The 15,709-nt window shown below is 34.0% G+C and overlaps 3 protein-coding genes across 3 annotated transcripts; 2 read left to right on the top strand and 1 right to left on the bottom strand.

The window, feature by feature from the left end:
* The first annotated feature begins 2,336 nt into the window (after window positions 1–2,336).
* On the top strand, window positions 2,337–5,431 carry LDL2 (LSD1-like2). The gene is made up of 3 exons (XM_079059203.1): window positions 2,337–2,424; window positions 2,611–4,362; window positions 4,499–5,431. The coding sequence occupies exons 2-3, from the start codon at window positions 2,832–2,834 to the stop codon at window positions 5,254–5,256; spliced, it is 2,289 nt and encodes a 762-aa protein (XP_078915329.1). The 5' UTR covers window positions 2,337–2,424; window positions 2,611–2,831; the 3' UTR covers window positions 5,257–5,431.
* An 80-nt stretch (window positions 5,432–5,511) lies between these two features.
* On the bottom strand, window positions 5,512–8,732 carry SRT2 (sirtuin 2). Its single transcript, XM_079059204.1, has 11 exons — window positions 8,603–8,732; window positions 7,929–7,971; window positions 7,571–7,811; window positions 7,435–7,500; window positions 7,251–7,296; window positions 6,998–7,158; window positions 6,772–6,901; window positions 6,526–6,687; window positions 6,285–6,412; window positions 6,075–6,174; window positions 5,512–5,696 (listed from the first exon to the last, which is right to left on the bottom strand). Exons 1-11 carry the CDS (start codon window positions 8,642–8,644, stop codon window positions 5,646–5,648), a joined length of 1,170 nt encoding a protein of 389 aa, XP_078915330.1. The 5' UTR covers window positions 8,645–8,732; the 3' UTR covers window positions 5,512–5,645.
* Window positions 8,733–10,007: 1,275 nt separating this feature from the next.
* Window positions 10,008–15,045, top strand: LOC145123339 (uncharacterized). The gene is made up of 11 exons (XM_079058548.1): window positions 10,008–10,215; window positions 10,591–10,704; window positions 10,823–10,933; window positions 11,012–11,074; window positions 11,129–11,242; window positions 11,328–11,477; window positions 13,809–13,886; window positions 13,962–14,183; window positions 14,294–14,380; window positions 14,488–14,700; window positions 14,778–15,045. Exons 1-11 carry the CDS (start codon window positions 10,069–10,071, stop codon window positions 14,835–14,837), a joined length of 1,359 nt encoding a protein of 452 aa, XP_078914674.1. The 5' UTR covers window positions 10,008–10,068; the 3' UTR covers window positions 14,838–15,045.
* Window positions 15,046–15,709: the final 664 nt, after the last annotated feature.

Below are 15,709 nucleotides of genomic sequence, written 5' to 3'. Positions count from 1 at the left end.
CGATACCTTACCCAAGCCAATTTCCATCGGGTCTCACCCATTCTATCACAACCAAATGGGACTCGCCCGTGGGTCTCACCTAGTCTGCACAATCGAACGACCCTCGCGCACAGGTCTCACCCAATCGAGTGCTATACATACCTAAACTCGCCTCATATCCAACGATCCCCATACCAAAACAAATAGAAGTCCTCCTATACGATTGTTCGCCTCAACCCAGGTCTACGCTGCTCCTCTTTCAGCCCAACGACCACTCTAACAATAATCTACCTCATTCTGGTGAATGTTATGACTACATCGCATACTTACATCACTTCCCCGACAACCTATCATCCTTGCGTATGCTACGGCTACCCCCGTAGTCTTACAACACTTCCTTACTGCCATGGTCCCCAACAATGGCCTTTCCGTCCATCTACTATACCAACCGTAATCATCCTAGGTCGAACCCGCATCCGACTATACCCCAATCAGGTGTTTGGCTTATGCTTCGAACACCAAAGCCTTAATCAGACAAGAATGGGCAGAGAGGCCCTAATACAACCCTTAACATGTTCCTGTCCACATACCTACCATGCATCACTATTGATGCACAGTGAAACCTGAATATCCATTCTTGTGCAACCCTTATACCAAACGGTTCTCCCCCACTTGGATTCGACTGTGCTATTCCAATCCACAAAATTTTATGGATTCCCAATCCATCTCACAACCTTGCAATTCAAACTGTCAACAACCTGAGCTTATAAGAACTGTCATTCCATTACTAACCAATCTTAGCGACCATACACATTCCAAAACCAGATGTTCACTCTCCGCGATCTCAACGAGCTCAATAATCCCAAGTACTTCCCATAATACACCACCAAATCCTTAAGCCATTTCAGCTCATCACATAGAACTATAACCCTTGACTGGAACGGACGGATCACCAAATCCACTATCCGCTTATCGCAAAATCGATGCACTCAATACATATCTTATCGAAGTAGATTCTCTTGACAATCTCAACACTATAACAAACTTGTGTGTTTAATTCATCACTCACACTCTGGAGTGATGGTTCTCTTCTGCTCTTGCCCTACTAACCATAGTAATTGATTCACAGTCTGTCACCACTCAGCTGACATCCCTCCGGAGCGATACAAGCGTTCCTGAATTCTGACTTCGTTGTCCCATATGGGGACAACAAGTTTCCATTAGATCTTTTCCTAAAAGCTTCTGACGTAAGTACCACACTTGTATTTCTGAAGACATGAATTTGACAGTTATTTATCTGACACTTCCGCTCTACACAATCCTTTATACCTATCAATCGTGATAGATCTTCACCTGCTCGAGTTCCAATAATATCATGAACTTACTCTGCAACTCCTTCCGACCCATGGTGTTGAAACCAACATAATCAATCCAGATGTTGATCCCTCAAGCAAAGCAACCCTTTCATTCCCACCTTGGGTAACGCTAACGATAATTGTCTCCTCTCGGTTCATCCAACTACCTTCCAACGTGATTCGCAGTATGCAATATGTCTGTAACATCCCCCTCTGACACGTATCACAATATTGTCCGCTTTGGGTTCCCGGCGCGAAAACTTCCCAGGGGCCACCCATCCCTGGACCATTTTTGCAATTTTTTCAAATTTTTATTCACATGATTTTCGGGTGTGGATTGTTCCATACCTCCTAAGGGTGTTTGATTTGGAAATTTTAATAATGCTCGTCCGATATTATTAAAACAAAGTTTAAATAACATTTGAATTATATTTGACAGCTTAGAAAACCAATAAACTGATTTTTGTTTTGTTTCGTACATTACAATTATAATGTAAAAGGACAAAATACAAATACTTATTCGAAACTTAAAACATAGCTTAAATAACGTTTGAGTTATATTAGATGTATTAAAAAAATTAAATTTTGTTTTGTTTTATATATTACACTTGTATGCATAAAATGGCCAAAAAAATATCGGTTTGTTAGTGGACTATACAAACGAATTGGAAGGAATTGAAGTGAGAAATCTCATCAATTACGAGTTTGGTTGATTGATAAGTAGAATCGATTAATAATTTTAGCATGCCTGTCAAATTCCAATTACTCTAAATCTTATTATTTCAAAAAATTATAATTTCTTATTTAATTATATTTGTAATATGTCTATGTAAAATATAAAAAAGTTCTATAATAAAAATGAGATCAGTTGGACAGTGTCGGTGAAGCATGGCCCATTGGGTTAACCCGTACCACTTGTTAGGCCCATTTGTTCTGAGCCCCATTCATCTTTTTGGGTTTCCCTCCAAATCCAATGAACTAAATTTCCAATTCACGTTGACAGTCGGTTTTCGCGTAAAAGAAGCCCTAATTTTTCCCCCTCAACGTTTCAAAAAGATGATACCAACGATTCAACTTCCGGGTACAAACGGTACGTCTTCTCCATCCCTCCAAGATCTTCCGAACCCTTTTTAGTACTGCTTTTAGTTCCTAATGAATGGTATAAGTTAGGGCTCGAATTTGATTGTGCACATGATTTCATGAACCGGCTGAAGAGAACTGATATAATATAAGATTTTCTCGATGATGTTTAAAGTTAAGATGCCTTTGGATGCAGAAAATTCAGGTCATATGATTTCTTCATGGTGATTTGGTGTTCTTTACGATTGGACTCATGTTGTTTGATGATATGTCTGAGAGAAGTTAAATTATGCCTTCTGTAACTGAGGTATAATGGTATATATCGTAAAACCAACGAAACTTGAGTATTTGATGTCACATGCTAGTTTTTAGAGGGTTACAATTCGTGTGTCTTTGAGTTTGGATAATAGTTGCAGGATGGAAACCCCAGTTTCCAAGAGGCCATTAAGAAAGAAACACCTCTCTAGAAGCTATGATGAGAATTTGATGGATGATTATTTGGATAAGCAATTAGGTAATTCCCCAAGGAAAAGGTTCAGAACAAAGAAGGAATTGGAGAAAGAAACAGAAAAAGAAGCCATGATAGCCCTTTCTTTAGGGTTTCCCATTGATGCCCTTCTTGAAGAAGAAATCAAAGCCAAAGTAGTAAGTGAGTTAGATGGAAAAGAACAAAACGACTACATCGTTGTCAGAAACCATATACTTTCAAGATGGAGAGCTAATGTACATGCATGGCTTTCCAAAGGAGAAATAAAGGAAACTGTAAGTAACGAATTCAATCACTTACTTCATTCTGCTTATGACTTTCTTCTCTTCAATGGGTATATAAATTTTGGAGTTTCACCAACTTTCAAACCTCAAATGCCCGAAGAATCAACAGAAGGATCTGTAATAATAATCGGTGCAGGACTTGCTGGATTAGCTGCAGCTCGCCAGTTGTTAGCTTTTGGTTTTAAAGTGATTGTGTTAGAGGGTAGGAACAGACCTGGGGGTAGAGTCTATACCCAGAAAATGGGTCAGGGTCAGGGGCAAAATGGTAATTATGCTGCTGTGGATCTTGGTGGAAGTGTTATCACAGGTATTCATGCAAACCCTCTTGGAGTTTTAGCTAGACAGCTTTCGATTCCTCTTCATAAAGTGAGAGATAAATGTCCTTTATATGATCCAGAAGGCAAACCTGTTGGAAAAGAAACCGATTCAAAAGTAGAATTTATTTTCAATAGACTTCTAGACAAAGTAACCGAATTCAGACAAATCATGGGTGAATCATGTGGTGACATTTCATTAGGATCAGTTCTTGAAAAACTCACAAAACTATATGCTGTAGCCACAAGTGTAGAAGAAAAACAATTACTCGATTGGCATTTTGCAAATCTAGAATACGCAAACGCGGGCCCACTTTCAGACCTTTCAGCTGCTTATTGGGATCAAGATGACCCGTATGAAATGGGTGGTGATCATTGCTTTTTAGCAGGTGGGAATTGGAGATTAATCGAAGCATTATGTGAAGGGGTTCCGATTTTTTATGAAAAGATTGTGAAAACCATTAAGTATGGTGAAAATGGAGTTGAGGTAATTACAAGTGATCAAACATTTCAAGGTGATATTGTTCTATGCACTGTTCCTCTTGGTGTTTTGAAGAAAAAGGTGATAAGTTTTGTGCCTGAATTACCTGAAAGAAAACTTGAGGCGATTGAGAGACTTGGATTTGGGTTGTTGAACAAGGTTGCTATGGTGTTTCCTTATGTTTTTTGGGGTGAAGATGTTGATACATTTGGTTGTTTGAATAGAAATAGTGAGAATCGTGGAGAGTTTTTCTTGTTTTATAGTTATCATACAGTTTCTGGGGGATCAGTTCTTGTTGCATTGGTTGCTGGTGAAGCTGCAAAATCATTTGAATCCACTCATCCTTCCACTTTGCTTCATCGTGTTTTAAATGTCCTTAAAGGTAATACTAAATATTTTATCTGTTTGGTATGATGGAATGGAATCACAAAGGAATGGAATGGAATCAACAAAGTAATGGAATGGAATGGAATCACTTTCTTTCACTAACTTTTTTTTTTTTTGATAAATTTCCACAGGAATATATGGACCAAAGGGTATTGAAGTACCTAATCCAATCCAATCCATTTGTACAAAATGGGGAAATGATCCCCTGTCATGCGGTTCATATTCTCATGTGCGGGTCCACTCTTCCGGTAGTGACTACGATATCCTGGCGGAAAACGTTGGAAACCGCCTCTTTTTCGCCGGAGAAGCCACCAACCGCCAACACCCCGCCACCATGCATGGGGCCTACTTAAGTGGTCTAAGAGAAGCTTCATGTATTTTTAGAGTCAGAAAGACTATTAATAATAATAATAATAATAATGATGATGATAATAATAACAATAACAATAACAAACAAAATAATCCCAAAAAAAGCATTCGAAAAATCATCGGAGTCAGTGATACTCTCATAAACCTTTTCAAGAATCCCGATTTATCTTTCGGGAATTTTCTCTTTGTGTTTGACCCTTCAAACGAAGACGATGACTCAACCGGGCTCATGATGGTTGCCATTGATGATGATGATGATAAAGTCAAAGTCAACAATGGTCAAAGTCAACGCCCGGTGAAGCTTTACACGATGGTGACACGTGTACAGGCGTGGGATTTGGAGGCGGTGGTTGGTGGCGGGGAAAGTGGGTTGAGTTACATGTCGGAGAATCTCGGGTTGAAGTTAATGGGAATGGACTGTTTTGCCCTTGTGGCAAATTCGTTGATTTCTATTATTGCTACACGGAGAAGTAGGGTTAGGAATCGGGTAGTGTTTGGAAACCGTGTTTCGTACACGTGATGATGACGTGGCGTGTTGGACATTGTTGTAAGCACAGATACTTGTAGGACATGAACACTTTTGCACAGTTTTGTTGAGGAAGGCATACATGTCCCCATGGATTTAGTTTTAGAATCTTTTTTGAGTTTTGTAATCACCTTGTAAAACTGTATACTAGAATCTTTTTGATTTAGTATTTGACCCGATTTTTTTTGTCTCACAAACTCTCTTGTGAGATGAAGCAATGATTGCATAATCTTTCAGCAACAAAAGTAATATCCTAAAACAACTATTTCATACATTGATTTTTGTTTGGAGATGATATGCCTAATTATACAATCACAAATTATTTTTTGCATGTTGTAGGTGTATAAAATAAATTTTACAAAACAAACATCATGTTCAAACTTTTATATAGCAGGAATACTGAGCGACCCGGTGTTAAGTATCCGTGGTAATATCTGCATCAACATCAAGAATCCATGTAAATACAACATTAAAAGTTTAGACAAAATTACAGTTTTGGTCCCTGAGTATAACTGATTTTTCTTCAATTTTGGTCCCAAAATAGTTATCTTGCTTATTTGGTTGTTATTTGAGGTTGTTGTAACGTTTTTAGTTCATGTTCCAAATAAAATGACTATTTTTAGGACCAAAATTGCAAAAGTCAGTTATACCCAAAGAAAAAAAAAGTCGTTTTACTTGGAAAAGGAGCGCAAAAAAACGTTACAAGAACCTCAAAATAAGGTCCAACGTTACAAATGAACGTTTTGTGACCAAATTTGCAAAAGTTAGTTATATCAAGGAACGAAAAATGTAATTTAATTTGTAGAACAGACCTCTCCTAGGCGCGCATTAATTTTCAACTCTGCAAAATCATCAGCTCGAGTGTTGCCTATATTTACAATTGCTGTAGCAGCACCACCCTCATGAGCTGCTCTGTAGAAATCAATTTTTACATAATCTCACAATTAAACAAAATAAATAAATAATGAAATAAACAACCTATCAAACAATAAAAAAAAAAAAAAAAGTTCCAAGATTTACACCTGACAAGTCGAAAAGCAGACATGGTCATAACCGATGAACCAAGAACAAGAAAAGCATCACACCCTTTAGCCGCCTCCATTGCCATATTAGCTCTTTCCTTTGGTACATTATCACCAAAAAATACCACCTTCAAAACACACACACATTAAAACTTTCAAAAATTTTGTGATACTGATACTGATACTGACACTGACACTGACAGTGACAATGAGACAGTTGACAGTGACAGAATTGTCTTACATCTGGTTTTAGTACCCCGTTACATTTAGAGCAAGTTGGTATGTGAAAATCTTCTTCCCAAAACTTTTCATCAATTTCAATATCACCATCGGGCCTTTGCTTCATCCCAAAACTCTTATCTGAATTACTATCATAATCCAAACTTTCTATAGCTTCCGCCCACTGTATTAACCAATTATATCTTTCTCATTTCATATATAACAACTTTTACAAAAATAAAAAAATCTATAAATTAAATGTTTTAACCTTTGGATTTAAAGACTTCAATTTCTCTTGAAACAACTCCCTTGGGAATAAGAATCCACAATCCACACATCCAACGGTGTACACAGTCCCATGTAACTCAAGCGGGGTACTACCAGCACGATGGTGCAACCTAGGACATGAAAAAAACATTTTTATTTTTATTTTTTTTATGAAAACAATTTTATAAAATAAGTTGTTTATAAAAATTTGGTACAAAAAAGATGACCTATCGACGTTTTGTGTGATCATAAAGCTAATTCGATTTGCTTTTTCTAAAGATGCTAAAGCAGTGTGAGCTGCACTTGGTTTAGCTTCATTAAACTTCCTCCATCCTGCATAGCTTCTTGCCCAATACCTCCTTCTTGCACGACTAGAACGAATAAATTGCTAAATACATAACAATATTTGGAAATATTAGAATACAAAAATAATAATATGATTAAAATTAACAAACATGAAAATGCAACCATTAAGATCACCTGATGAGTAATCGGCTTGAAACCAGTACTATAAGCTCCATTTGGGCTGTAATTACAATCTTTTAGTTTATTCATAGTATTGATAAAGTGTTGTAGACTAAATGACCGTTTTACCCTTACATTCCAAAAACAAAGTTGATAATATTCATCAACTTTAAGCTCATGAAGTCAAAATGAAAAGTACCTTCTGTAATCAGGAATGCCACACTCTGTGCTTATTCCAGCTCCAGTCAAAGCAACAAGTTTAGTACTGAAAAAAGTTGGGAGATTAAAAAAGGAAACTTTAATAAATATTAAGTTTTATGGCATCAAAATTCCACCTTTTAGCAAAAAACTCGTATAAAAGATCAACATCTTTAGTGGTTGGTGGATCTGAATCAGGTACCACTTTTCTGTCTTTTAGTAAATTTGAAGGTGGATTCACAACAGTTTCTAAAGAGGATCCAGGAACTGTGATTCTGCATACTGTTTGTATATGCTTTACAGAGCCTCGAAATGATATTGTTGTGGTTTTACTTTTACCATTAAATTTACAATATTTGCTAGCTGGATGAACAACATCTGTTTTGCTTCAAAAGGGTAAACATGGAAAACTATAATACAAATTGTTATACGGATTCAAGATTCTGATGATTTGAAAAAGCAGTTGTGACTTGTGAGTAGCTTGAATTTACTTGCCTGTCATAAAATGTGTAAGAACTTCCCTTGCATTATTGAGAGACTGCATATTTAAAAACTTGGAAAAATCAGATTAAGGATTTTCAGATTTTCAAATTATAACTTGAAATGATGACACATAAATTGTTGTTTTACTTTTATCATGTTTGTTCATTATCTTGTAAGAACATTCATAATATCAATTTTCAACCTTCTACTACTAACTTAACAAGAGTTATCTATTCATGATTCAGTTTCAACCCTACAAATGCAAATTTTTTCAATATAGATGACTCTTTCCTCAATCAAGCCTTTTTGCCCCACTTACTTACAGTTGCTAAAGGAACCCTTTTTTTTTTTTACTATAAGGATTCATTTTCCAATTCCTTTTATATAAAAACTGCATAAAAGCTATAATGGCCATTATTCTTGATTGCACTATGAAAACTGTAACACATCGATTAGTATGTATAAAGCATTCAGCTTTTTCAAATTTCTAATCAGAACTTCATAAGCACTTCCTGTCATACTAAAATTATAAAGAATTAAGAGCAAATTCAGATCACGGAACAACAGTTCAAAATCAAGCTCACACCCAAAAAGTATTAAACGAGGGTTTTTCATTGTAGAATTCAAACGAAGGTCAAAATGAAATTGAATCATAGAAAAAGAGAAGGAGATTGAGAATTGATTACAAAAAATAGAGATTGGGAAGAAACACGCATCGCCATGGCCATGGAGCTGTTGAGTCCGTTAAAAACAGAAGAACAAAATGGCGCATTGTGGTCATCGATGACATTTTAGTGTGGTTAGGTCGGGTTACAATGATATTTCCACGTCGCTTATCTTTGCACCATTTATTAAAATTAAATTTCACGTTTACACCGTATGTTCTTTAAAAAAAAAGAAGGTGAAATTAATTATTTCGTTTACAATGTGTATTTATTAGTTTGGGTATTATAAAAAAAAAATTATGTGTTAAGGTAAAATTAGATAGATATTTCTATTATTGTAAATTTAATAAACAATTTCCTCAAATTTTCATTTTGTCTCTCTTAAATTTAAGTTGAAGGAAAGATGTATAATGAGATTATTTGGTTGGGTAAAATGAAATATCAAGAAAATAGAATGTCTGAGGTAATAGAATTTGATGTCTTAGACGATTTAATTGAATGATTGATTACAACTAACACGAACATAAAACACATAAAAGATAACTCCAAATGGAGTTTTAACTGATAATCGAAAATTCTCTCAAACAAAGAAAACAAAATACACGTAAGGAGAAGAAGATAAGCTCATCCCTTAATTATAGGAGAATGTAATTGATTATGATAACATTCCTAATATATCCAAATCAAATCTCAGAAATACAATTTCTGAAAATATAAAGTATAAAAACGTTATTTTAGGTCCTGAAACAGTTCTGAATGGTCGAAAAAAATTATACGTCATGGCGATGCTATGAGTTTTGTTAATCAGACCGTTTTCGCATAACTTGTGCTACTAATTCCGAGATGGTCGCATCACTTTGGTATGTTTGATCATCACACTTCTATTTCTACTAATGTTGACATCACCAAAGTCATGCATTAAAATGGAATTGATCGACCATAATTGTTATGGCCATGTTTGTTTTTTGTTTGGAGTTTAAAATAAAATATGTGAAATAGCAGTGTGTGGTTTTATCTTGATTACAAATTTTCATCTCTTTGCTAACCTGATTTGTTCTGTAAACCTAGTGGGGCACCTCATTGAGTCATTTGTAGGTGTGGCTTTGTTGGTCGTATTATGATTTATTCTTGTTTAAGTTCTATTGTTTGCAGTGACTTATTTTCCATGTTAACCTTATATACAATCACTTCTACATAACGAACGTCATCTATGTAATTTCCTCTTGTTTATCTCGTTTACAACATCAGTTTCCAATAGAATTTTTGGGATCTATTGTTGATGTCGTCATCATTGATGATGATGTGGAATGTTAGCTTATAGCCATTTAACATTTGATGTTCGGGCTAAAGTACATTGCTATGACTCGCCAATAACCATATTTCAAAGGATAAACCTATAAAACGAATACGAGTTTGTTACTCTATAAGTATCTGAGTATCTGATAATCAACACTTTGGGTTGCGAAAGGTTCTAGTCGGGAGAAAAGATGGCGGCGGTCTTATCCTTCGCCACACCCGCTTCCAATTTCAGAGTGATTTCGAACTCAAGTAGAACAGCAGCTCCATTACAGTCAAGGTCTCGAATCTCCATGGTTAATCACCATCAACATTCTGCTCCTTTATTTGTTCCGGAGGTTCGTCTTCCTTTATTACGAATTTTATAACCTTTTAATTGAAGCTGATTAACCCTCGACACCTAATGCTCTCTGTTGCGTTGTTGCTTCTGCTCCCCTATTCCTGAAACCTCCCCCTGCTTTTATCTCAAATTCGGCACTTTTTTCGAAACATAAATTTGATTTGGAGTTGGAAATCAACAGAATTTGAAACTCATTTTCTCACCAAATATTTACGAAATTGCATCCAGAGATATTATAGAAAAAGGAACGAGTTACTTTGGGTGAAATTTGTTGGAGATTAGGTTTTAAACAACACGCGATTGATTAAGAATGAAGTGTAGCATCAGAGTATAACAAAATTTCACAATTTTCTCTGTTTGTTTCCCAATTTAGGTTGAAAGTGCAGTTGATACCTTGTATCCGGAGTTTAGGGCGGTGGATAATCTTGTGGCACAGAATAGCTCTAGAGTTCTTAAAGCTTTTCAGAACGCAAGGGTCGGATCTCATGTATGGTTAATCATCTACACTTTAAACCATCGATAATACAAATTGTCAATTGCTTCATCATCAATTCCTTAACTTATGTCTAGCTTCCTAAAACATTCTTCCCATTATATCAATGTAGCACTTCAGCGGTTGCACTGGATATGGCCATGAAGAAGCAGGTGGCAGAGAAGCCCTAGACCAAGCTTTTGCAGAAATTTTTGGTGCTGAATCAGCAATTGTTCGTTCACAGGTTTACTATTTTTAATCATTCATCTATTTTTCCACCATTTTTATACATTCTCAATTGACTTAACACACTTCGGTTCAGTTCTTCTCAGGCACTCATGCCATTACATGTGCCCTGTTTGCTTTCTTGAGGCCTGGTGATGAGGTACTTAATCTACTCATTCAGAACGCATAAAACTTATTCATTAATTTTTATCAGCTTTTGGCAGTTGCTGGTGCTCCTTATGATACACTAGAAGAAGTCATTGGAATCAGAGATGGAAATGGATTAGGCTCATTGAAAGATTTTGGCATCAGTTATCGAGAAGTTGCAGTAAGTTTCTCCTCACCTTTTCTTCAACCCTAAACCCTAAACCCTAAACCCTGTGTTGCAAGTTGTTATGCATGCCTTGTTTCAGCTTGCAGATGATGGAGGCCTTGATTGGGATGCTCTTGAAGTGGCTTTAAAACCTCAAACAAAATGTGCCTTAATACAAAGATCATGTGGGTATTCTTGGCGTAAAAGTTTAAGTGTAGATGAAATATCAAGGGCAATACACATGATTAAGGTGACTTTCAAAGTTTTTATTGTTCTTTTCTTTAGGATTTGTTTGCTTTGATGAAATGCAATGATGAAGTAATAGAATGGTTAAGGTGATGAAATAAGCAAGGGAATGGAATTAGTCATTACATTCCATGATCATGTTTGGTTGGTTTTGAGAATGCAAGGAGTTGATGCAGTTAAAAATATAAAAAAGACAATAGAAAAGATATTAGTAAGGGTAAATGGTCTTTATGCTTAGTTTCTTACTTAATGGCATCCAATGAGGGATGAAAAGAGTAACAAAAACATCGTTGAGTGATGAAAAAGGTTAAAAAAGTCTCACAAGGGACCAAATCCGTGATTTCTAACTATTCATAAAAGCTCGTTAAAAAGGTTAATTTACTCTAGAATCTATTATTTACAAAACTAAAGATAAAAGCTCATTAAAACTCAAATAAAGTTATAACAAAAAATATTTTCTGCTTTGTTTACAAAACAAATCCATCTATTAATTAGAATCATGAAATTCTTAAAAATGATTTGTGTCGTTAAAATATTTAGAGTAAAATATAATTTTGGTCCTTGAGTTTGTTCAGAAACTATAGTTTTGGTCACAAATAGTTTCCTCTTGCAAATTGGTGCCAATTTAATGATTTTGATCCCTGAGTTTGTTCAAAAATCGTATTTTTAATAGTTTCCTCTTGCAATGTTGGTATCTATAGGGACCAAAATCGCTACAACAACTGAAAATAGACACCAAAATTGCAAGAAAAAACTGTTTGGAACCAAAAGTGAAAATTTTAAACAAACTCCGGGACCAAAACTGTATTTTACTCAAAAGATTATAAATTAAAATGGGTTATATTACAATTTTCATTCCATTCCCAATCTAATGAATGAAAATAAACATAATGGAAGAAATCATATTCCTTTAGGAATGATCCATTCCATTCCATTAGGCAAAACAAACAGTTTTCTAAGAATTCCATTCTTTCTCCTGACAAAAGTATATTATACTAGACGAATTCCCGCGCGTTGCGCAGCGAAAATTAAAAATATATTGTTAAAATATTGAAAAATATATGTTTAAAATGATTATGTTATTTACATTAACTTTGAGATAATATTTTTACACTAATTTATATATATATATATATATATATATATATATATATATATATATAATCTCAATTATTTTGAACAATAATATTCATTAACATTAACCCACATTCATCATTAATAGAATTAAATATAATTTTCTATTTAGTATTATTTTTAACAATTATTATTATTGATTAATTATATTTTTATTTATGCGATCATTTTCTAATTTCAATAATGATGTTCATTTAAAATACAATTTATTTATAGTTAAATGTAATTTATAATTTGATGTTATTATCATTTAAAATTATTATTCATTAATTTTAAACCACTTATTATTAATAATAAGTTAAAAAAGACTTTTAAGAAACACTTAATATTATTATTAAAATGTGAAACATACACTAAATAATAAAGTGATGAGATAGACAATTTGCATTTCAAAAGAGACTTGCATGGATAATATGACATATTCATGTAATTTGATTTTATTATTTATAATTATTGATTATTAATTTTAAAACCACTTGTTATTATTAATAAGTGAAAGAAACTTTTAAAAAGCGCTTATTATTATAATTAAAATGTTAAACATATACTAAAATATAAAGTGATAAGATAGACAATTTGCATTTTAAAAAATGCTTACATGGATAATATGGATAATATGACATATCCATGATTTTTAATTAATTATTGTTTTGAAGCAACATGAACATACAAACATGTATACAATAGTTAATTAAATATTATATACATCACTTTCAATAACATATGATCGATAACATTAATCTAATCTAATTTATATTAAAATTTCAGCCACAATATACAATGATATTCTTAAAAGAATACTTAAATCAAGAAAATACAAAAAAGAATTAGTATATAACAAACTTACAAATTAAAAACTTCAACATAATAACATGGCTCGGAAAATTGTTCAAAGCCCTCAAACCAACACAAAAAACTTTAAACTTGTTTTCTTTGTGAATTTTGTATGTGATTTGTATTTGTGTGTCTACTCAAAAAGATTGACCTTTTTATAGTAGAGTATCCATTAAATGTTTATTTAATATATTATATAAGTTATAAAACCTTTGAATTGTTAATCATTATTAAGAGACTTTTGAGTGTTATTCATTAAAATAGGAGGTTTCAAATGCATGAGGTGTTTGCAAATTTTTATGGGGGTTTCAAATGCATGAGGTTCAAGGAAAAATGCTAGCTTTATAAGTATGTATGATTATTTCAGGCACAAAATCCGGATTGTTTGGTTATGGTGGATAACTGCTATGGTGAATTCACAGAAACCATTGAACCTCCTATGGTGGTATGTGTATGTCATCCATCTTTTTTATTTGTTTATTTAATTTTTTACAAAACCAATTAATTATGGTGTAAACAGGGTGCAGATCTTATTGCAGGAAGTTTAATAAAAAATCCAGGTGGCACACTTGCGCCATGTGGCGGATACGTTGCAGGAAAAGAAAAATGGGTAAAAGCAGCTGCAGCTCGTCTCTCTGCACCTGGTCTTGGGGTTGACTGTGGGTCAACTCCTGGTGACATCATGCGAACTTTTTTTCAAGGATTATATCTCTCACCTCAAATGGTTGGTGAATCCATAAAGGTATTTAGATTTATTTTGGAGCTTTAAATTCTTAGTATAGTTTAGTAACATAATTTTTTTAAAGATATATTAAACTTGTCTTGTTTAAATTCTACTACTAATACTACTAGGGAGGGTTACTTATAGCGGAAGTTATGTCCAACAAAGGTTACAAGGTCCAGCCATTACCACGAGTGCCACGTCACGACATAGTACAGGTTTGTTACACGCATTCTATTATTTATAAATAAAAGTTTGTTCATTTTATTATATTTGTTAAATAATAATAATAATAAAATTTGGATTTTACTTTATTTTTGTGTAGGCTGTACAACTTGGAAGCCGTGAGAGGCTTCTTGCTTTTTGTGAAGCAGTGCAAAGAAGCTCGCCTGTGAGCTCTTATACGAAGCCGATTGCGGGTGTGACAGCTGGCTATGCGTCAGAGGTGATTTTTGCTGACGGGACTTTTATTGATGGGAGTACGAGTGAGCTTTCGTGTGATGGACCGTTAAGAGAGCCGTTTTGTGTGTTTTGTCAGGTTCTTTTTTTTTTCTTATTTTTTTATATTATATTTAGAAATTGGAAAAGTAAATGGATTTTTTTTTTATATATCAGGGTGGTACTCATTGGACTCAATGGGGACTTGTTCTTGGTGAAGTTTTGAAATCATTGTAGCTAGAAGAGATATGAAGATATGTTTTTGATTAGTAAGGTTTGTATAAGTTTAGTGTAAATGATGTTTACAAGTACTTGGATTTATTTTTGTATACTTTTGGTTCGGTTTGGTTTAGATTTAGGCCCCGTTTGATAGTTGCTGACTGGAAAAGATCTGTCTGGGTAAGAAATCATGATTGAGTAAGAAATTATGTTGTTTGATTGTTAATCTGACTGCATATGCTTACCGATGAAAATAATCATTTTACCCTTTCAACAATAATAAGCAAAGGGATGAATTCATCAAGAACATAATCAGCAAAATCAATAAACATATAAATTTATCAACATCATTAGCAAATGATCATATGAACAGCAAACATGAACTGAACAACAACCAAATCAATTGCAAATTCTGAACATTTATCAATCTCAACAACAAAAGTCAAAAGTTCAACAGGAAAAAAAAACTTTCAACAGCAACGAACAATCAAAATTCTAATAGGAAAAAACTTTCAACAACAATAGAACCTCATAAAACCTCACTTTTGCAGCCATATTTCAATCATCAACAATTTTTCACCCTAGATTACAATTTTGTTCATGATTTCCAAAAAGGGCAATATTGTCAATATCCATCACCATTGAATTCCAGACAACTCCAGGGAAGCATTGTACATAGCAATACATTTTGTAATGAAATCCTTGAATTCAATTTAATGTTTGAATACCAATCTTCCAATCTTCAATCCACTTTCATAAGTCCCCATGACACAACTCCCGCCAACTGTTATGACTGCAACCACCAAAACACACGCACATAACAAACACCAACCATTGACCCTTCTACAGTTGCAACTATGTCATAAATCGATGCAGAAATCGGGAATAAT

This window comes from Lactuca virosa, chromosome 7 (assembly GCF_052849685.1).
Source record: "Lactuca virosa cultivar CGN04683 chromosome 7, Lactuca_virosa_CGN04683_v6, whole genome shotgun sequence".
NCBI lineage: Eukaryota > Viridiplantae > Streptophyta > Magnoliopsida > Asterales > Asteraceae > Lactuca > Lactuca virosa.
This window is presented reverse-complemented; position numbering and strand designations above follow the sequence as displayed.